The following is a 22,183-nucleotide window of genomic DNA, read 5'->3' on the forward strand; positions in this document are numbered from 1 at the left end:
CTTTAATACTAAATTAAATATAATCAATTCTTGTCTTTTTTCTTAATATTTTCATATTTTTTACATTTCTCCAGTTCTTATGCTAATTCTTTGTAATAGTTTTTAAAATCTTCTAGCCGAACCGTCATCTGCTTTTTGTTTTACTTGTAACCTAGTATATGGAATATGAAATATGTTATACACAAAATTTCTTTTATTTCTAGAAGCAAGATATAATGGAAAACAGCCTGAGCGTCTACGGCAACGATGGATTTTCTTCAACAAAACTGGCATGCGTCAGTCCAACAGAGCCCCTATCAAAACGTCCTAAAATTAGCTAGCTTAAAAGCAAAACCAGAATTGTTGTTTATCCATTTCATTGATTACACTATTAGAATAGGTTTTTTCACCAAAAAATTATTTATTCATTGTTTTGTAATAGTTACAAACGGACATTTTTGTTTTATTTTTATTTTCAGGTTTGTTGGGACCACCTCTATCTATTTCGTTCGGTTCTGGTCATTTAAGGTTATACTGTTGCTACTTTTAAACTGATTTTAGCTTTTTGCAAATTTATAGATATATTAGATGTTTAAAAGATCACTAAAATTATTAATTTGAAAATAATACAGCCCACTATACTTATAATCAAAATACGAAAAACTATTTTTGCGAATCCATTTATTTGTTGGAGGAGAGTTGACTTACTTCTTTAACTGAAGGTTTTGTTAGCTGGTAAAGACGTTTGGAACTCAATTGTTGCATTTCCTTATGACTTACTACCATACATCACGGATAAAATAATGTGTCACCATGTCTGTTTGTGTTGGTTTCATAATAGTTCTTATAAATCGGCCGGTCTAATGGGTTTAGTTATAAAACTATTCTTTTAAGAAACCGTTCAGACACTTTTGTATGGATTTTGTTGTCGCATAAATCTCTGAAATAATGCAACTAGATTTACTTATAAAATTAATACCACTTCACTAGATTGAGTTGCCAGGGCATCTTCAAGGTTGTGTGGTGTCTTAGCTACTGATATCTTCTTCACGGACTTTCAGAACCTTGGTTACCATCATAGATATTTTAATCTGATTCAATGTCACCTTAAATTACATGCTTATATCAATACCATATTAATCTCGCAAGTGTTTTAACCTTTAAGACTTTCTTGGCCCGGTACCACGTTTGCCTGCTTAATTTTTGTAGCAACCTATATTTGGGGCCTCTAACTATATGTCTGAAGTACTCCATGTTTCTCTTCTTGGTACTTTTTATAATTTCGGTGATCTTGCTGAGACGTTCTAGTGTTGTGGATTTTGAAATCTTATCCACTCAAGAAACTTTTAAAATTACCAAATGTCGAAGGCCTCAAGGCATTTTAAATCACTTTTAATCACAGTCCAAGGCTCGACACCCTAAAGAAAGGCCGAGAACACATAGCAACGAACTAGGCCCATCCGAAATATCAATTTTAGGTTTCTGCTACATAATACCTTGAGCATTCTTCTAAAAGCTGATCTAGTCTGCTCAATTATGTATATAATTTCACACGCTTTACAATTTATTTGATACTCAAGGTAAAACATTTGATTAATTTGCATATAAGCATATCACTTATATGCGAGAAGTGACATATTAACTCAATATGATGACAAGGATTATACTGGCAACATAATCTACGGAAAAGCTAAGACCTCGATGTGAAAGACTGTAGAAGAAAGGGCAAAGATCCCGTTAAGATAGGCAAAATGCCCTCACTCGTAGAATTCAATCTTTTTTCAGTTTTTTTTTAGGTTTTACGTGATTAAAAAATAAGACTCATCACAATTTTAACCTTCTACTACCATCCCCCCACCCTAACTCCAAAAACGTCATTTTTCGTTTCTATTTTTTTTTTTCGGTGGATTGCAGTCATTTAAAAGTTTATTTTTTTCGAGTTTTTTTTTCGAATTTTTTTCGAAAACAACTCTTTGGAGATAGCTGCTGTTCTAACTTTTCTTCTATTTAGTTTATTTAATCAAAAACTATATTTCTGTTTTTTCCAAATTTTTCCGTCAAGTGCGCCACCTTGAAAGACCCAAAAAACTGTTTTTAGGGTGTTTTGTGAATTTTCTCCATATCATAGACAACAAAATAGATCAAATCAGGGTTTTTTTATAGGCTATATATAATTTGAAGTAACTGAGTTCTTTAGGGCATTCAAACATTGGACGAAACAGCTTTACACCCCTAAAAACCATATTTTTTCAGGGCTTTTGCGAAATTAATCATATTTTTGAGATCGATACTACCTCAATCAATTTTTTCATTTCATACGTTTTATGTGAATAAAAAATAAGACAGCGGAAAAATTTTAGCCCGTCACCCCTTCCCGCTACCCCCAAAAACGTCATTTTTTCGTTTTTTATTATTTTTTTTTCCGTTGGATTAAAATCAATTTAAAAATTCACAAGCATAGTTGAGGCTTTTATAAAACTTGTCTATTTAGTAGAGCCGTATGTTGAGTGAATATATATATATTTTTTTTTATTTTTTCGAAAAAAGCGTATAACTTTTGATTGGAAATGATAGTAGATCTAGTTTTTTTTCTGTTTTGTGTATTTAATCAAAAAATATATTTCTGATTTTTTCAGATTTTTCCATCAGGTGCGCCTCCTTCAATATCCCGAAAAACTGGGTTTTTAGGGGTTTTTTGGGGATTTTCCCCATTTTATAGACTTCAAAATAGATCAAATCAAGGTTTTTTTATGGATTATACATAATTTGAAGTAACAAAATCTTTTAGGATATTCAAAAGTTGTGAGAAACGCCTTTAAGCTTAAAAAAACTGTTTTTTCAAGGTTTTTAAGGGTTTTTGTAGTTTTTGCGAGGTTAATCGTATTATTTGAGATCGATACAACCTGATTTAATACGTCGGTTGTCAGTTCATATTTAAAAATATATGACAATATTTTCAGGCCACAAAGAAGCAAATACAATCATCGTTTATGCGAAAAACCAGGTTTTCAAGCGTTATTCGTGGGTTTTTACTGGAGTTGACCAAATTTTTAAACTTTTGACATCATTTAGCAGCATGTTTTCAAAAATTTTATAAAATAACACAAAACGATGTATTTCCCATATTCAGAAAAGCTAGAAATTTCTTGAAACATGCCAAGAACTCGTTTTTCAATTTTTTTTGAGGATTGTACTGGATTGTAAAATAAAATCCCGTCTCATGTTTTATGTAGAAAGGCAAAAAAGTTGGGTAACTTCAGTAAAAACCCCCGAATAACCCTAGAAAACCTGATTTTTCGCGTAAAGGATGGTAGAATTTGGTTCTTTGAACCCTGGAAATTTTCTTTTTCATATATTGTTTAAATATAAATTGGAAACTCAATGATTCAGGTTGTATCGATCTCAAAAAATATTACTAACCTCGTAAAATTCGCAAAAACCCTTAAAACATGGGTTTTTGGGGGTGTAAAGGTGTTTTGTCCGATTTTTGAATGTTCTAAAGGTCTTAGTTGTTTCAAATTAATTATAACCTATAAAAAAAACCTTGATTTGATCTATTTTGAAGTCTATAAAATGACGAAGATCTCCAAAAACTACTACAAAACAGTTATTCGGATTTTTAAAGGTGACTCGCAGAACAATCTGGAAAAAATTAGTAATATGTTTTTTGATAAAATACACAACATAAAAAAATAGATGTGCAGCCATCTTCAAAAAAAGTTATACGCTCTTTTAAAAAAAAAAATGCGTTTTCAGGTTATGTACACTCAATATACGGTTCTATAAGAAGAGACAAGTTTAGTAAACGTCTCAGCTTTGCTTGTGAATTTTTTGAAATTTTTAACCCACCGAAAATAAATAAAATCGAAAAAATTACGTTTTGGGGGGTACGGAGAGCGGTGGCGGCTAAAATTGCACTGAATATTATTTTTTATCCATTTCAAAAAATATGGTTAATATGATAATATTAAAAACATGTTTTTTTTGTGGTTTGAAGGTGTTTCGCTCAAATTTTGAATTTCCTAAAAGACTCAATTACTTCTAATTATATAGAATCCATAAAAAAACCTTGATTTGATCTATTTTGAAGTCTATAAAATGGAGTGATTCCCCAAAAATTTCTAAAACAGTTTTTTTTGGGTTTTTGTAGGCAATTGACGGAAAAATCTCTAAAAAATCAAAAAAAATTGTAAAAAACTACACCTGCAGCCATCTCCAAACAAAAGTTATACGCTTTTTTCGTAAAAAATATATTTTTAGGTTATACTCAACCTATGGGTCTATAAAAAATACAAAAGTTTTGCAAAAGCCTCAGCTATGCGTGTGAATTTTTATGTTTTAATTGAAAATTAAAAAAAAAGTTTTTGGTGGTAGAGTGTGTTGGGGTAGGGGCACAGAATAATAAACAATCGGAATGCCCACTCTGCTTGTCAAGATAAGTACGCGCATCTCGTTCGCTCAAACGGAATCAGCCATGTTTTAAACGGAACCAGTGCTGTTCAGTGAAATTTTATCTGGTGTGCATATAAAAATTAACCCGATTTAATTTATTTACGGCAACGATAGCCATAATATGCACTATTTTATTCGTACTTTTAGTTGAAGAATGGATTAAATTATTTCAAATTTACTCAATTATTAATCTCTAAAAATTTAAATTACAGTTTTGTCGTAGCTTGTCACAAATTTATCAATCCGAGTCTATGTTTTCGTTTAAAATGTGTCGTGTTAAAATCGCGCTGAGTCTGATTTTTTTAAGGTTGATCTTCACCCTCGATTAATTTGTTTCTGATCCTAGAGATGGCTCTACTGCGGCATACTACTGTGGTAATTTTTTTAACTTAATCGTAGATTTCTACATGACGACTCTGTAATATTTTCAAACCCTAATATAAATTACAGTTTTCTATAATTATATCCATTGGCTGAGGTGCCAAGTTGTGCAGACAGTAATAATTTTATCAAATACCTAGTAGACCAAATAAGCAAAGATATCTTTAACAACATCTTTATGTATAATATTTTACTGCTCCGCTGTGTCAATCGGAATGTATTAAAGTTACGCATTTGCAAGAACATAATCCACACCATATCATTGAAAAATGACACATATTTATTATGTAAACATTTTTATCGACAAAGAGGTACTTAGCGGCGCTATCTGTGAATATTGTATTACCACTAAATTTATACATGCAATCATATATTAGATTTTTGTTGATAGAATAGTTAAAAATTAAATTATCTGGTATTATTTAATATTTTAGTGGGATTTATATGAAAAATGGTCAATCGTCAAAAATGTTATTTAAAACATGCGAACATGTCTTTCTTTTGGTCTGTTTATTACTGGTTTCAGGTTTGATATCTTCCTTATTAGTGCGTCTTTTTCTCTTCTTTGTATGTGTCCAAACCATCTCAGTCTGTGTGGATTAATAAATTTTACTATGTCTTCCTCTTCGGTTATATTTCTATTTCTTATTTCATGCTTTATTAGTCTTCTATATTCTCCTTGTTCGGGCTTTATTGGGCTGTTTATTCTTATCATTTTGCTTTTAATAATTCTTACTTTTTCTTTATATTTTACTTTTTATTTATATTTTTATTTTCTTTATATCTATTTTCGTACGACATATTACTTTCGCTACGTATGCTATCACTGGTCTAATTGCTGCTCTATATATTTTTGTGTTTGTTTTTTGCTGTTTTTTATCTTTAAGTAGTGAATGATATTTCCAAAACACGATGTTCTTCTCTCACCTTGTGTGCGTGGTAGTGTCATGCGTTGGATGTACGATTTGGGGTAGTTGATGCCTATTTAGTTATCACGGTTCTATTTGGTCTAATTAGTTCTTCAGTTTCCGTATTCGACCATTTTATAAAGCCAAATGAGTATGTGAAAAGTGGTATTGCGTATGTGTTTATTGCTTTTACTATGTGCTTGAAATTAAGTTTGCTTTTGAGTATTAGTATCCCAGATTTAGTCATACGGCTCACACTCCATCTAAGGGGAAAATTGACTCATCCCAGATACCTACGGTATCAAAAGGATTGAGCTCTGGTGGGACTCTTTCCGTGTTACCGAGCCCTAGGTGGCTTGATATGTTGGAGTATCTCCCAAAAATTTTCGTACACATCTGGACGTTGAGGGTACTACAGCTTTCTGCATAGTCTTGTAGAGATGTTCATTCAGACCTAGCTTTTTTATGTTTTCTAGGAGTTTCTTTGGAATTACTCCAGTAGTAGAGAGAATAATAGGTATTGTCTGGGTACTTTCCATTCTCCACTGTCTTCGTATTTGAATTTCCAGATCCCTGTACGTGGCGATTTTTTCGTTCTGTTTAACACGAAGATTATGGTTGTTGGGTATCGCCACATCAATTAATGTTATTTGTCTCTTTAGTTTAATAACTAGTATGAGATCTGGTCTATTATGTGCCACTGTTTGTTCTGTGAGCACAGTGCGGTCCCAGGATAGCTTGTAGTTGTCATTGTCAAGTATACTCTCAGGAACGTATTGATAATATGGAAGATGGTTTGTTTGAAGAAGTCCCAGTTTGATAGCTATCTCTTGATGAATGATCTTTCTTACTGAGTCGTGCCGTTCCTTATATTCAGTTGCAGCAAATGCCTGACAGCCCCGGTAAGATGTTTGATGGTTTCCTGAGCTTAACATCCATTTCGGCATTTGTCATTCTGGACCTGAGGGTCTTTGACGATATATTTCAGGTAATTTTTGGTTTGTATAATCTGATCCTGAATGGCTAGTAGTGAATCTTCTGTTTCAGGGAACATCTTTCCTGACGTCAGCCAATAGTTCGACGCTATATTGTCGACATGGTCTTGACTGACCTCATTGGGATGTCGCCCATGCAGAGGTTCACTCATCAAACAGAGAAAGAAATAGGTATGAACCCTGTGACTGTAAGAGAGATGATCGTGAAGATGACTGGAGGAAGTACGGAGGAATGGAATAGTGTTCACAATTACATCCGAGCAGTCATTAAAAAGAAAGAAGAAGAAGAGAAACACCAACCGAGCCAATGACAGAGATAAGATCTAATTACTATTTTAATGGAAATAAGCCACAATTGAAGGTTAAAATAAGTTTATTGACGTTTGAATCTTTGATCTTTGATCTTGCACTAATAACTTGTTTATACTCCAACAATTAATAGAAAAAAGAATAGTAGTTGGTACCAAAGTACATCTAGCCTTCATCGACCTAGAAAAGGCGTATTATACAGTTCCAAGACTTAAATTGTGGCAACAACTCGACATTAGTCCATACTTTTAGGAATAATTACAGAAGTATACAGGGAGAACACTACTTACCTAAAAATCGGAAATAGACTATCAGAGCCAATAAAAGTAACTAAAGGACTAAAACAAGGATGCATAATGTCACACTCACTGTTTAATTTATATATTGAGGCAGCCCTCCATAATTGGAAAAACCACTGCCTGGGAATGGGAATCCCCATAAGAAATGACGTACTGTTCTTCCTGAACTTTGCGGATGACCAAGTCGTCCTAGCTCAAGATTTTTATGATCTAGAATTTATGATAATCTATACAGAGAATATGTAAAATGTGGGTTACAAGTCAGCATGAATAAAACAGAATATTTAGTTATCAATTCAGATGCAAGGTTTGAAGTGTTGATCGACGAGGCGTGGAAATCAAACAAGTGAAAAAATTTAAATATTTAAGTGCACTCATTACTAAGAACGGCTTGGGACAAACCGAAATTAAACACCGAATTACTCAGAGACGTAAAATTGTAGGATATCTGAACTCCTTATGGTGGGATCGCAACATTTCCAAAAGGAACAAAAAAAGAATAGGGCAAACCATGGTCGAATCAGTTCTTTGTTATGGCTCTGAAGTATAAACAATTGTCAATGCAGACCTGAAGAGAAGATTGTTAGCAGTTGAAATGGATTATTTGAGAAGAAGTGCTAGAACATCAAGCCAGGAAAGGAAGACCAACGCTACAGAAACGGTCATTGACAGAATAGAAAAAAAGAGGTTCAAAATGGTTTGGACACCTATTGAGAATGCCTGACGAACGTTGGCCCCAAAAACTTCACAAATGGATGCCCCCCCGGAAGAAGAAAAAGAGGTAGAACTTGACGCTCATGGAATGAAGGAATTAGAAGAGCGATGGAATCGAAAGGTTTGGAGGAGGAGCATGCCTTAAACCGGCAGAATTGGCGGAGAAGAACGGGAATACGGCGATAGCCGTCTCCAAAATAAATTGTATTTACAAGTTGGCTTATTCCCATTAAAATAGTAATTACTTTAAAAGCCACAAGAAAATAGTTTCAGAACAATAGATAAGATTTAGATAAGAGAAGTGAGTGTTCCAAAAATGTCTTCACCCCACTTTCGGAGTACGGTACGTGCGACAGTCAAATGCACACAAGTAAGAGAGGGTGGTTTTAGTTGGTAGGCAGGATAATAGATACCTGAATCTTTGGCACTGCTATCTTTAGTACTTTAAATTAAACTAAAACCCAAATTTTATGGACTCAAAATGGAGGTAGCATAAAAAAATTTCAAACCCCCCCCCCTCAGACAAATTCTGTGTACGATACTGGTTATGCAAGAAACACTATTTTTATAAATACTAAAATAATTAACCATAAACGCCTAAATAGGTTTTTAAAACTAAATAGGTTTTTTATAGATATATTACTTATAGAGTGTAAATTTTATGATATCCTACTTTCAAAATAAAAGTTGCAGTATCTACTATTCTGTAACTCTGTAAGTTTCAGCATGACCGGTTCAAAGTTCAAACCGATAACATTCCTATTAAATTTTGTTGTTATCTGCCAAAGTGTTGTACAAAGTAATTGATATGGCAACCCTGTTAGTGTGACGTTTTGCTTGAAGCGTTTCGAAGCCGAACGTAATGCTATCTATCGATGATAAATACTACCATTGCTTCAGATGGAGCCATCTCCCTACATTACGATTTTAAGGCGGCAGTTCAAGACATAATTCTTGTTTAACGAGATTTTTCATATGTTTAGGAAAAAATATTTAACTTTTTGTTGCAAATATTTTCCACTTTTACAGTTTTAAATATGTTGTTATTAAAAAAATTTTCGGTTTCTTACCGGTAACTTTATTATAAGCCGAAACATATTATTTTTTCCTATTGGAACAAAACTGTAAATTCAAAAATTTTCAAAAAATTCATAAGTATTTCTTATAATCATATCTTGATGCTGTAAACAAAATAAACAAAATCCTATGTTTGGTTTTCCCGCTTTATACTTGGAAAAAAGTAGTTTTTTTGAGTTTTTTCAAAAACGAAAACATGAAGTTTGTTTAAAAGTTGTCAAAATACTTCTAGACATCCCATATACCTTCTCAAATTTTTTCAAATTTTTTGAATTTGGGGTTTGTCTTTTGGGGGGTGCAGATCAACCTTAACCACATAGATTGTAAAAAAATTGAATTTTGGAAGTGAGGGCATTTTACACATCCTAACCTGGTGTACCCTTTCAATCAACACTAAAAGTTGCTACATCAACTTTTGTAAATATTTCGATAAATTGTTTTCTACTAAATAGTTATTGTATTATTGTCACATGTAAATAGTTTATATCCATAAGTTTGCATAAAAGTTATCTCAGTTGAAAGGTATAACCTATTGTAGTAAAACTCTAGCAAGTGTAAGAAAGTTTAGGTGTTATTATCATTGTGCAATCTCAGTTATATTAATATAACTGCATATTTAAGTGCCGTCAAAACATTGGTGTGACAAATAATAGATGTATATAATTCTGTGCATTTTATGTTTTGGCATCAGCAATTTTATTATTTCGGTTTCTGTATGAAGTTGATGTATTAAGAAGGAAATTATATTTATATCAGAGAATTTGAACGAGAGAATCAACAGATACATTGAAAATTTATGGTAGCCTAAGTATATAGGTGATTCTTTGGGAATTCCAATTAGAGGTTTTAGAACAACTTGACATAATATCTAAAAGTTTAGGATCAAGAGTTTTTAGATATGCCCAATTTATCTAAAATATTTTCCGGATGTACCTATCGAAATTTGACTAAAACTTCCATATTTTAAATATAGGAGTTTTAGTCAACTTCCGGTATAATCGGAAGTGGTAGGAGGTTTTAAATATTTTATAATAATTGGGCATCCCAAAAACTTTTTAGACTAAATTTTCAGATATTGATTATATCAAATTTCTATCAAACATCTAATTGGAACCCTCAAATAATCACCCTGCATAACCAGTATCATGGTATAAAATGCATTGCTGTCCATGAACTTTTAAGCATTCCTCTATTCTGTCTTATAATTAGGCTTGGTTATGTGAAGTTTACTGAACTGAGTACCGAGATTCTTGAGCGTAACTGTCGGCGATATGATAATGTGTTAGCATTAAGTATTACTATTTTTCTTTTTTACTTACCTATTTATTTTGTGGTCACTTTATTCAATTAACTCTTTTTATGATTCATATTTTGTCTAATCTTGACACAGGCCAACAAAAAAAAAAGATTTATAAAACTTTTCTTACAAATTTATGTGAATTTTATGTATTTTTTCGCGCTAAAAAAGAATCAAATTAGATTTGACGTATCACCCACAGTTTTCGCACAATGTGACACTGGTTTATTCTACATTATAATTATTTGAAACAGAAAAAATACCGAAATACATTAAAATCATACATTATTAGAATAATACCTTTTATCTAATTCTTATCCTGTAATAGTATAGGTCTGTACAATCATTTCAGGAGTCAATACTTTTGTATTTTCTTTCTCTTTTTTCTGTAAAACTTCTCAAGTAGCTTTTTCTCCTATGTGAGGCATTTTGTTGTTCCCGATGAAGTGAACAACATTAATCACCCATCATCTTGGTGTTCCAACGTCCCTGGTATCGTTTTTCCATCACCTTGATATCCCGGTGGAATCGTTCGCCTTGTTCTTCATTGACATCACCCAGATTTTCAGGGAAAAAGTCAAGATGGTTATGCAAAAAGTGGATTTTGAGGCGCATTAGACATCCCAAATCTTTAAACTTATCTAATAAATTAGCTACTATAAGCGCGTAGTTAGGGTCTCTCACATCACATGTCTTTCTAACAAAAACACCTTCTTTCAATTTGGCTTCTGATAGATGGGGAAACTTTCCACTCAAGTACTTGAAACATTCTCCATCTTTATGCAAGGCACTGATAAATTGTTTCATTAAGTCTAACTTGATGTGTAGAGGTGAAAGGAGGATCTTTTTTGGATCTACCAAAGTTTTGTACAAAATGTTCTCGCCAGGTGGTAAAACATTTCTTATGGGCCATTGTTTTGTGGACCAGTGTTTATCTCTTGCTCTACTGTCCCATTCACAAATAAACCATGGCAACTTTGTAAATTCCTTTTGTTGACCAAGTAGCATTCAAACAACTTTTAAATCTCCACAGATCATTCAATTGTGCGCTGAACAGCTGATTTTCTGTAGAATTGTGTCAAGATTTTCATATGTCTCTTTCATATGGGTGAATGAGCTGTAGGAAGTGAAGCATACGTGTTCCGATTGTGTAAGAGTACAGCTTTAAACTTGTTTTGGAAGAGTATGTAAAGAGCCTCTAATCATACTTATTATACTCAATAACAAACTCATTCATTAGGCCATCAATATCATGACAGTAGACAAAATCCCCTTCCTGACTAAAAAACTGAGCAAACTTATCTCTGTACCTGTTCTTGTAAATAGATGTACCAGGCGACAACAAATTCTTTTCTTTTAATCTTGAGCCAAGCTATTCTGATTTTTCGTTTGTTAAACCCAAATCTCTTACTAAGTCATCTAACTCAGCTTATGTAAAAAACTGTAGTAAATTTTCTGAAGGACTGAAATTCACCATCACTTCCTGGACCACTTTCGTCAGATTCTGTAATTATGTAATTTTAAATGTTAAATTATGAAAAAATGGTGGGTGAAACAGCATTTTTTCGGAGTCAGCACACTAAAATACATAAGATAGAGGTAATTTTATCAAAAAAGCTTTTTCGTCCTTGGCCTTTGTAATTATAAAATAATAACTTATACAGTGAAGTTCGTTGTGTGCGTGTTAAAAGAACACATTTTAGCCGAATCGAATCAGTGTAATGAAACAGTAGTCGGTCTGACTAGCAGAAAACACTAACACTTAGCAGTGATTAACACTTCGCAAATACGCCATTGAAGCAATGCCGAGCTTCCAATAGTTTAGCCAGTAGAAGTCTGGCGATGCTATACGAAATTCGTCATTCACGTAACTCGCTGCGATCCTCATAATAATTTACGTTTACTATGTGCTATGTGTTGTAATAAATTAACAAATTTTCATAACGTCTGTTGAGGAAAGTATGTTATAAATAATATTTATCATTAATTTTTATGCAGTGTAGTACGTAGTATCATTAGAAATAAATTACATTGACAGTATTTATAAAATGTCTTCATCAACTTCATGCAGTGTTATTAATATTTATGTATTTATTTATATTTATTTTCATATTAAATAATCGACTGATTTTATTTGTTGATTTACTTCGATTTATATTGTTTATGTTTAATACAAATTTTTGTTTTCACGATTAGCAGTTTTTTTAGCTTGCGAATTTCTATTTTTTCGCCAGTTTTGTTTGGATATTTTTGTATTGTATTTATAGAACTATATGGATTTTATGTATATGGGCATAACAAATGCTTTGAGAAGATATTTAAAACCAAATCTGATAATATAAACTTCCCTTCTACGACTTTTAAATCACATCATTTTATCTATTAATTTTATTGCAATAAAAAATTCTCTATCGAAATTTCATGTGCATTAAAGAAAAAAACGTCCGAATCCATAAAAACATTCATCCATAAATTCATAAATATTGTTTATAAAGTTAGATGACATAATTTTTTTTAGAAATTGATAAAGTTACTCTCTTGCGTATGTTTCTTAAATGTCAGATGGTTTTAAATGTATTCTCAGACTGTAGATAAGTTCATTGCTCAAGAGTGTAATCCATCCATTATAAATAAAAATTAAAAATTCATAAAAACAGAATACGCAGGGTACATAATATTCCTCTTAATCAGTACAAGTAAGTAGGTATTTTTGAATATATATATAACCGTTCATTTTGTTAAAAAAGTAATTTCTTTCAAACAGAAGACACTAATCACATTCCAAATATATCATAAATAAAATTTATGTATAGAACTAATCCAAATAGGGAACCCAAAGCAATTAAAAAAAACAGTTTATCCCTTTGCACTCGTATATATGTTCTTTTCAGCGGCGGCTCGTGGCCTAAAAAGTGGTGAAGATGAGGAAAGCTTGCCGGACCAAAAGGAGTTTTGGTACCTACGTCGCTCCCAAAACTCATTAAAAATTTTAAAAAAATGTATAGAGTTTAGGGCCCTAATAACTTGAAAACAGTTTTTTAGGGCACTTATACTAGATACGATTTGTTCTGCTTGCCTGGGGTATTTTAGTTCTGAACCTTGACATTTCATTGAGGGTTTTTTGGCGATTAAAACACCACGCCTGCTTAACCGGGTTGGTGAGTTTCGATTCAGCCGCCCACTCTGAGTCAGATGCTGATTGCAGCCGACCACTCTGGATCAGACGCAGCTCTTTAAAATACTGGTTGGTCGACCATGTAAAAGAACATCCCTTTTATCTTCATTTTTCCAATGCCTAAACGGAGTCTCTAATATATTACACACCAAGTCATTAATTTAGCTACCATTTAACATAGTCTTTTGCAGGTCATCATGCAGGGTAGAGTCGATGGCAAAAAGGGAATAAGTAGAAAGAGGAAATCATGGCTGCGAAATATTCGAGACTGGACAAACATGACTGTAGACGAATTATTCCACGTTGCAAAAGACAGAGAAACTTTTAGAAATGTGGTCGCCAACCTCCGTTAATGGAGACGGCATAGGAAGAAGAAGAAGAAGTCATTAATTGGATTTATGTCTGTCTAAAATTATTTTTGTCCAAACGAAATCCATAGAAACTTTATATCCGAAATCCGAAACAAACCACAGAGAAATGTATTAATAAAGTGCACTAAACAAATAAAATTAATACTGTGACTAAACTAAACTAATAAATACTACACTATACACTATACTATATAAAAAATATCTATATAATAGACTAAATTTCAAAATATTGTCGCTGAGAGAAATTTCCGAAAAATAGGAATACCAAATACACATCCAACAGTGGGTGAAGACGAATAATATATTTATAGACGGAACTGCACTCACCAGTTTTCTCAGCTATCACTAACGATAGGCTGACGTCACGTTGTCATGGCAACCGTGAACGCTTATGCAGATGCATTTCGCATTTCAAAAATTATATTCACCTATTCCTGAATACTAAGATTCAGTACACGGCTAGTGGCACAGGGCAGGACTTGACCGTCAAGTACGTACTGCTAATAAAGCTAGTTGTCTTTTTAATTTTTAGATTAAATAAAAGAGAATAAATAATTGATTTCAGAATTTAGATATAATAATGTTGCTTTCATTTTTTATTTATTTGTCTCAATTTAATTATATTTTTTTGGTGAACCTCACCTTCACCTACTTCACCTGGCCGGCCGCCGCTGGTTTTTTTGTGATTATACTGTACTTAGATTATTATTTTATCTACTTATCTATCTACTCGGAATTTTTATTGCGCTAAAATTGCATAGTAGATACACTTAGTATAAAACAATGGAATTTTTTTACTGTTTTTTAGAAAATAGTATGTTTGCACAGATGTTTATTCAAATTAAACACAATAATTTATCACCAATATACCATTATAACATTAAAAATAACTAAATAAAAAAAAATTGAAAAACACTAAATAAAAAAATAAAAGTTTACAAAAATAATAAATCATGAGGAGGGAGAAACGCAAATAAAACTTCGTTATCAATTATTATCAAAACAAAGATTATCATTCAGATTTAGCCGTACGGCTCTCACTCCCTCTACGGAGAAAATTCACTCATCCCAGATACCTACGATATCAAAAGGATTGAGCTCTGGTAGGACTCTTTCCGTGTTATCGAGCCCTAGGTGACTTGGTATGCTGGAGTATCTCTACACATCGGGACGTTAGAGTAATACAGCTTTCTGCACAGTCTTATAATTTCATTTTGCCCCAGCTTTTTTTATGTTCTGTACGAAGTTCTTCGGAATGATTCCTGTAGTAGAAAGAAACATAGGCATTGCCTGAATGCTTTCCATTCTCCATCGTCTTCGTATTTGAATTTCCAGATATCTATACTTTGTGATATTTTCGTTGTATTTAACACTCAGATTATTACAGATAAAAATACATTTATACACAAGTTAAAAAAATACATTTTATAATGTTGTGTTGTGTAGTACCGTTTGAAGCAGTCACCAATATGTAGTCCAGGCTGTATATTTGCTCTATTTGTGATTGTTGGATATTGCAAATGGACTTCCCAGCAGTTACAACTTCTTCTGGACGCACAGTATGACGTCTCTGTAGATGCGTGTTATTATTTAGAGCAGGGGTCGGCAACTAATTTTGGGGGGTGGGATCCAGACATATTTTATAAGAGTTTTGGGGGGTCCAGGAAATAAATGGCTTCTTCTTTAAGTGCCGTCTCTCGATTGGAGGTTGGATATCATCATCACTATCTTTACTCTATCTACTGCTGCTCTGAAGAGTTCTATAGAACTGCATTTAAACCAGTCCCTTAAATTCTTCAACCATGACACTCTCCTTCTTCCTATACTCCTTCCTCCTCTTATCTTTCCCTGTATTATTAGCCTTAGCAGTTCATATCGCTGTCCCCTCATTACATGTCCCAGATATTTTAACTTTCATATTTAAATTATAATTTAAATATTTAAATAAACGGCAAAACTTCGTTATACGCCTTCATCGACTGAATCAAATTAACAATGAACACCTTAAATTTGATTCACTCGACAGAAGCATATCATGAAGTTTTGTCAAAAGTACTTGTATGATTTGCTAGCTTATTTTAATTTTCACTCACAACACGGTATGAAATACAACAAAGAGGTGTACATTTTTAAATAAATTTGAAATATTACACTTCTTGTGTTGTTGAGCGTTGAGTGTTGTTTTTTAAAGTTCAGTACAGTGTGCTCATGCTGGAAGCAGCTAATGCGAATAGTGTCCTCAAGGTGAGCGTCTGTCAATCTTTATCGATATTTGTTCATCAAAAAATTCATTTTTGAAAACGAAGTTTCACAAAGAAATGTGCAGCCAAACATAGTATTAAGGTAAATAGTTAATTCCTTGCAGTTTTTACATTTCTCTGGAACATATTTACTCCAAAATTCTTGGTAGGATGCAGTTTTATGCATTTTCAACAAAATGTCTTCCTGCAAGTCTATAATCTCCATTTTGAGCAAGGGCATTGAAATGGGGAACAGATTCGCAACAACATCACTCCATTCTCCTACTGGAAGAACTGCAAAAGGCGCTTTCAAGAATACCGACAACTTTTCTACGTCTACAAAGTCTTCAAATTTTCCTGCGAATTTATTTTTAAGACCTTCAATGAAATCTAAAAGTACTTAAACGTATATTTCTGATTCAGAATTAGGTATTCTTGTGTTCAAGAGTTGTTGGAAAGTGAATTATTAGTTTTTGACTTGCAATGAATATTTCAAAAATATCGAGTTGCGACGGAACGAGGACACACTTTGTATCAGATCACATATTAATTTCTCATTTCCTTGTAGTTTGGTACTGAGCTCATTAGTGTTGCAAAATGACTTTCAGGAAAGCCACAGCCAACATACTTCTTCCGTTTGCCGGGAACTCCAAATGCTTTATTGCTTCATAGGTATTCAGGTTTTCTAAGAAGTTAGTTATTTCTTGTTTTATTTGCCAAAAATATTCAATCACTTGATCTTTACTTAGCCAACAGTCACAACAACACTCATATGCTCTCAGCTCTACTACGTGACTACGACTGCCTGCGAGGCAGCCGTCTGCGCAGAATGTCTGCGAGGCGGCAGTGTTGCCAAATCTACGCGTGGATGCTCAAACTAACCGGCGGCCGTATTGCCAAGCCTATGGTGGCAATGAAACTTAGGAAAAGGCTTTTAAAAATTTTATTTAAAATTTATGTGATTGGAATATTTAAATATTTTTGGCGGTCCAATTTTCGACGTTCTGCGGTAAGCGAGTTGCCTACCGTTGATTTGAAAACGTTCCATGGTTAATCGAATTAATTGCTCTGATGGACGATTAGGTTGACCATAAATTGGATATAGTGCGCGATACGTATTTCGAACAGAACCATGATTTTGAAAATAAATTAACACAATTTATTCGTCACTCGTCACTCTGTTCTGCCAGTCTATTAATGCTGAAATGCCAAACCAAACTAAACATAAATCACTTGACAGCTGTCAAAATGGCCGCCAGTTAAAAAAGTGTTGCCAACATACATTTCTATACGTCTAAAAAAACTCTCAAAACAGTGCAATTATAAAAATAATTTCAATACTTGTTTACTGATCAAAAGAGAAACACTCATCATACAAGACAGTACCAAATTTTAGTCAAAGAAATACAGGAGCTTAATAAAACACCTATCATATCATGGATTCAAAGAATGTCAAACGTGGAAGTAACTAGAATGATAGGAAATGGGGCGGAAATAATATTAACTATCAAAAGACGAAAACTTGAGTACTTAGGACATGTGATGAGAGGGCAAAAATACGCATTATTACAACTTATTATGCAAGGCAAAATCCGAGGAAAGCGAAATGTGGGAAGACGAAGAATATCCTGGCTTAAAAACTTAAGAGAATGGTTTGAATGCAGTAGTGCAGAACTTTTTAGAGCGGCAGTCAACAGAGTCCGCATAGCCATGATGATTTCCAACCTTCGATAGAAGATGAAACTTAAAGAAGAAGAATAAAACACCACACACACTAGTGTAGAGATAAAGTATAATAGATGCGATAACATGGTAGTACAAGAGGTATTACCACTGCATTTATAGTCAGACATATGAATTAGTTATGCAAATTAAGACTTTTTGAGCCAAACATCCATCCTTAAATAGTTCTGTTAAGATATGTTTCCCAAAAACAAGATATTTTAGAACTTATATAACTTAACTAATAAATTAATCTTAGGAAAAGGAAATCAATGAATGCTAACAGTGGTCTTATTTTAGAAAAAAAATGTGCACTTAATATTTATACCTAGACCTTAAATCAAATAAAATGCCTTCACCTTCGCCTTTATATTCTTAATTATGCGATAAGAAAGACATGATACAACGTACAACAGATACACGCCAAATGTTACAACACGAATCGTACTCACGTCAACCTATTGTTAAAACTACTAAAATTCTAACGAACGTCTATATATCTTAAGAATATTATGCCATAGACACTGCAGATCTTTTACGATCAGTAAATACAGATATACAATCACATATACTCTGTATCATAAAGAATCTTGACACCGTTTTCGGATATTAAGACCCCTCAAAGTGTCAAATGTTTTTTGTAGTTTAAATAAATCTGTTTTATCTCAAATAGTAAAAAATCTATACGTACCTACCAGCTTTTTGCCTTATTTTTAGGAGAGTATGGTCTATTCAAACAAAGGTTCTACTTTTGGTTCGGTATCATATCCTCTGGTCTTCACATTTAAGATCTGCTATTAACGCAATAGGAAGTGGACTGGTCTAATGTCAACTGATCTATTTCGAGCTGCTGTGAATAGAATAAGATGGGTCAATGTGGTCGCCAACATCTCTAGAAGTTAGGCACATTTAGAAGAAGATCGGCGCAATATTTTTTGTTGCTCGAATTCTGTTCAAAAGTTTTTTAAACCAACGCTGTTTCAATTCCATTATAGATTGATTTGTAATTGAATATTAAAAATATTTTTTAACTGGCTAGTTTTAATTTAATAGATATGACAATTTAAAAATATTATTTATTGTGATCGTATTAGTTATATTTTTTATATAATTCGGTAAAATATTTTTTTGAAATAGCTCGAGATCTAGTTGGAATTGGAACGAGAACGTTATAGCGACTGTACCCATTTGTTTCTCATGCAAGAATATTGTATTGGAGCGCATCTCAACCAGAGCGCTAGTGCTAGTATCATGAGCATATACAACTAGAGTCAGAAGCAATTTAAATAAAGCCAGGCTGCGAGACACGTTCACCCCTTAGAATTACGTTCGGGTGTAATAATTCATTGGAGCGAGGTGAATTAACTCGTGTAAAACAGGAATCACTTCACCTCGCTTCAATGCTGCAGACCATCCCTTTCCCCCCTATAGCACTCATATGCGTGATAGGGGTACAACTGTCAGCCAAATGCTCTTCATGTGGGAATCCTGGGTAATAGAACTCAAACATGGTTTCCTAACCGATTTAAATTTAGGCCAGCGTTAAGCGCTTTATCCCTGAACTTGAGTCAAACGAAGGCTGCCTCTCTATATATATGGCATAATAACTAGTTTAAAAGATTTCAGAAACCAATTACGATACATGCTAAGGTGATAAGTGGTAAGAGTATAAGTCAAATAATAGTGTTTTCTAGAAACTATATATATTCTTTATACTTATCGTATAAACAGAGGTTGGACTGTTATTTCTTAAGATTAATGTTTGTTGTACAAAAAATTATGGCATGAACTGACTTGTACTCGTTAAGAACGTGTGGAGAAACCAATGACAGATCAGATGGTGAACAATCCTCACAAGCAACAAAAACTGACTTATACTCTTCCTACTTATTAGGCACCTTATAATTATTAAGTTTTTGTAGAATAAAGATAACTTCATATAAATTAAATTGTGGCATCACAATAATGAGGTGTTTTAAATACCATCTATTGTCAAAAATCTGTCAGTTGTAATGTGATTAGTGGTCTTAAACACAAAAGTTGCCTCACAAAGATACGAATATAGCTATAAGTTTGTGAATAGAAAAATATAAATTTTGTATTTACAAAAATTAAATGTGCTGTTGACAATTTTGTATAGTCGCCATATTTCACAAATAAGTATTTACTGATTGCATGTGCTTCAATTACTGGACCGCATTGGCTTCGAATTTTCTTAAATCGTTGGTCCCATTTTGGAATTCAGGGAACTAACAAAAGTTGTCGGTTTGTTGTAAAAATTAAAGTTGCTAGTCAGGGTAATTGTCGCCCATTAGAAGCTTTTTGAAAGCCAATCCGGACTTTTTAAAATGCGTGTGACTCGCTAAATTATCGAATTTAGTAACCAAAACGCACTATAGGATGGTTTTGATAGTTCGGTTGCTACTATATATTTAAATCATGGATCATACGTATAAATTTTAGAATAACTGATTCCTAAACCTAATTTTATAATTGTAATTTGATTTTTTTTAAATGAATGACACTACTAGTTGTAACTTTGTATTAGTATGTAAGTTGATTTCCATAAAACTCGACGATTTAATATCTAATTTTAAATTAAGAAGTGAAAAACAATTTATTTTCCTGTCCAGTAGTTTTTTTCTTGCCGCGGTAGCTCCCCATTCCTTTTCAATCTAACAACTAGATTCAGAACCAGATATTTAGGACTATATCTTTTGATTTTCTTAACAAAAATTAGTGTGAAGTTAATTTTGAGGTATCATTTTATTTCACAATTTAAGATTTGACGATTTGACGAGTCTAGTACATCGAGTGTCGGTTATACTTTGTATATACTTACTTAGTCCACGGCTCTACGGTTCATATTCATATAGAGTCCGGCATTAACCCATTATCTGTCACCAAGCAGATCGATCTTAAGCTACTGTGCGCCATCTTCTGGCTCCCAGCTTGCTCAAATCTACTTCAACAACGTCCAGCCAGTGAGGACGAGATCTTCCTCGATGTTTTCTGTCAATTGGGTCCTTCCTAAAAAGTAGACTTTCTTATTTTTTAGTAAAATAATAATAAATAAATTATTGTGTTTTAAAAGTTAAAAAAATCTTAGGGAATTTAACGTCTCTGAGGAGTCTCGATAAAGGATGATTCGCCGTTTGGATGTAACTTTCGAAATTCAGCAATTTCTTCTGGCAAATAAATGGTTGTATACCAATCCGCAGTAACGGTTCATTGATGTAGTAGAGAAATTGATTGAATCGTCTGTGTCGAACCGATCTAGACTTTTTTGTCACCACTTCATCGAATTGGTTTCTGCCATTCGGTCAACAGATGTGGTACCCAACGGGCACTCATTTTTTTACACTCAATTCATCTGGCAAAATTTTTTGAATTGTCTTTTTGAAATTTCAACGCGATATGTCACATTTTGATTTGGATCAATTTCGCGCGTAGCATCGTGTTTTCCTAAGTGACTTCCGATTTTTACTTACACAACTTTTCCAATTACAGGCCACTTACTTTTATAGGGAAAGAATACAGAATACATAGACCACGGCGTAATAATTCGTAATAGAAAAAGCACATAATTAATTCTTCGTTTAATAAATGCATTTTCACATTCACATTGTCGTACGTATAACAGGGTAAATACTATTTAAATAGTAGCAATCGAACTAGAACAGCAGATGCCGGTGTTGGATGTTCTGCAATGTATTTAGGAAAAGAAATAAGTGTATTTTTGTAGATGTTTAGATAAAGGACAGCAGCGCGCTTTTCATACTTATTTTGATCTTGTTTACATCACGGACAATTTGAAATTTCTTTTGCACATAATGGACTGTGTTAGATCTCGAAAAATAAAAGTAATTTTTATATTTTCAATACTATGTAATTACGGTTACAAATAAACTAGTCTTGTGTTGTTACATTTCATTTTTAATCACCCAATCCTATCATCTACAACGGAAGATCGATTCCATAAAAATAAGAAAGAACGATATTAACATTTACTAAAAAACTTAACAATTAACAATAACGAGAGATCAATCACCAGCAAAACGAATTCAGTATCTACTAATGAAAGATTAAAAAAACTAGAAGGAGAGAAACGAAGAAGAAATATTGTGATCCTAAGATTAACCCGAACAATTCAGATATGTTAAAGAATGCAGAAAGTTTCATAGAAAAGAAAATGGATATATATATATATATATATATATATATATATATATATATATATATATATATATATATATATATATAT

The 22,183-nt window shown here is 32.9% G+C and overlaps 1 protein-coding gene and 1 long non-coding RNA gene across 4 annotated transcripts in view; one reads left to right on the top strand and one right to left on the bottom strand.

Annotated features, from left to right (window-relative positions):
- Positions 1-12,600, top strand: part of Rfx (regulatory transcription factor Rfx) — a 100,201-nt gene extending 87,601 nt beyond the window's left edge. For all 3 annotated transcript variants that reach the window (XM_072536724.1, XM_072536726.1, XM_072536725.1), the window contains one exon: positions 204-12,600. In XM_072536724.1, the coding sequence (XP_072392825.1) occupies positions 204-320 (117 nt within the window). In that variant the 3' untranslated portion in view covers positions 321-12,600. The remainder of the gene's footprint in view (positions 1-203) is intronic.
- On the bottom strand, positions 9,423-21,837 carry LOC140444968 (uncharacterized). Its single transcript, XR_011951352.1, has 2 exons — positions 17,964-21,837; positions 9,423-17,623 (listed from the first exon to the last, which is right to left on the bottom strand). It is a non-coding gene; the product is annotated as an uncharacterized lncRNA (long non-coding RNA).
- Between the last annotated feature and the right edge of the window lie 346 nt (positions 21,838-22,183).

The sequence above is a fragment of the Diabrotica undecimpunctata genome, chromosome 7 (genome assembly GCF_040954645.1).
Source record: "Diabrotica undecimpunctata isolate CICGRU chromosome 7, icDiaUnde3, whole genome shotgun sequence".
Classification (NCBI taxonomy): domain Eukaryota; kingdom Metazoa; phylum Arthropoda; class Insecta; order Coleoptera; family Chrysomelidae; genus Diabrotica; species Diabrotica undecimpunctata.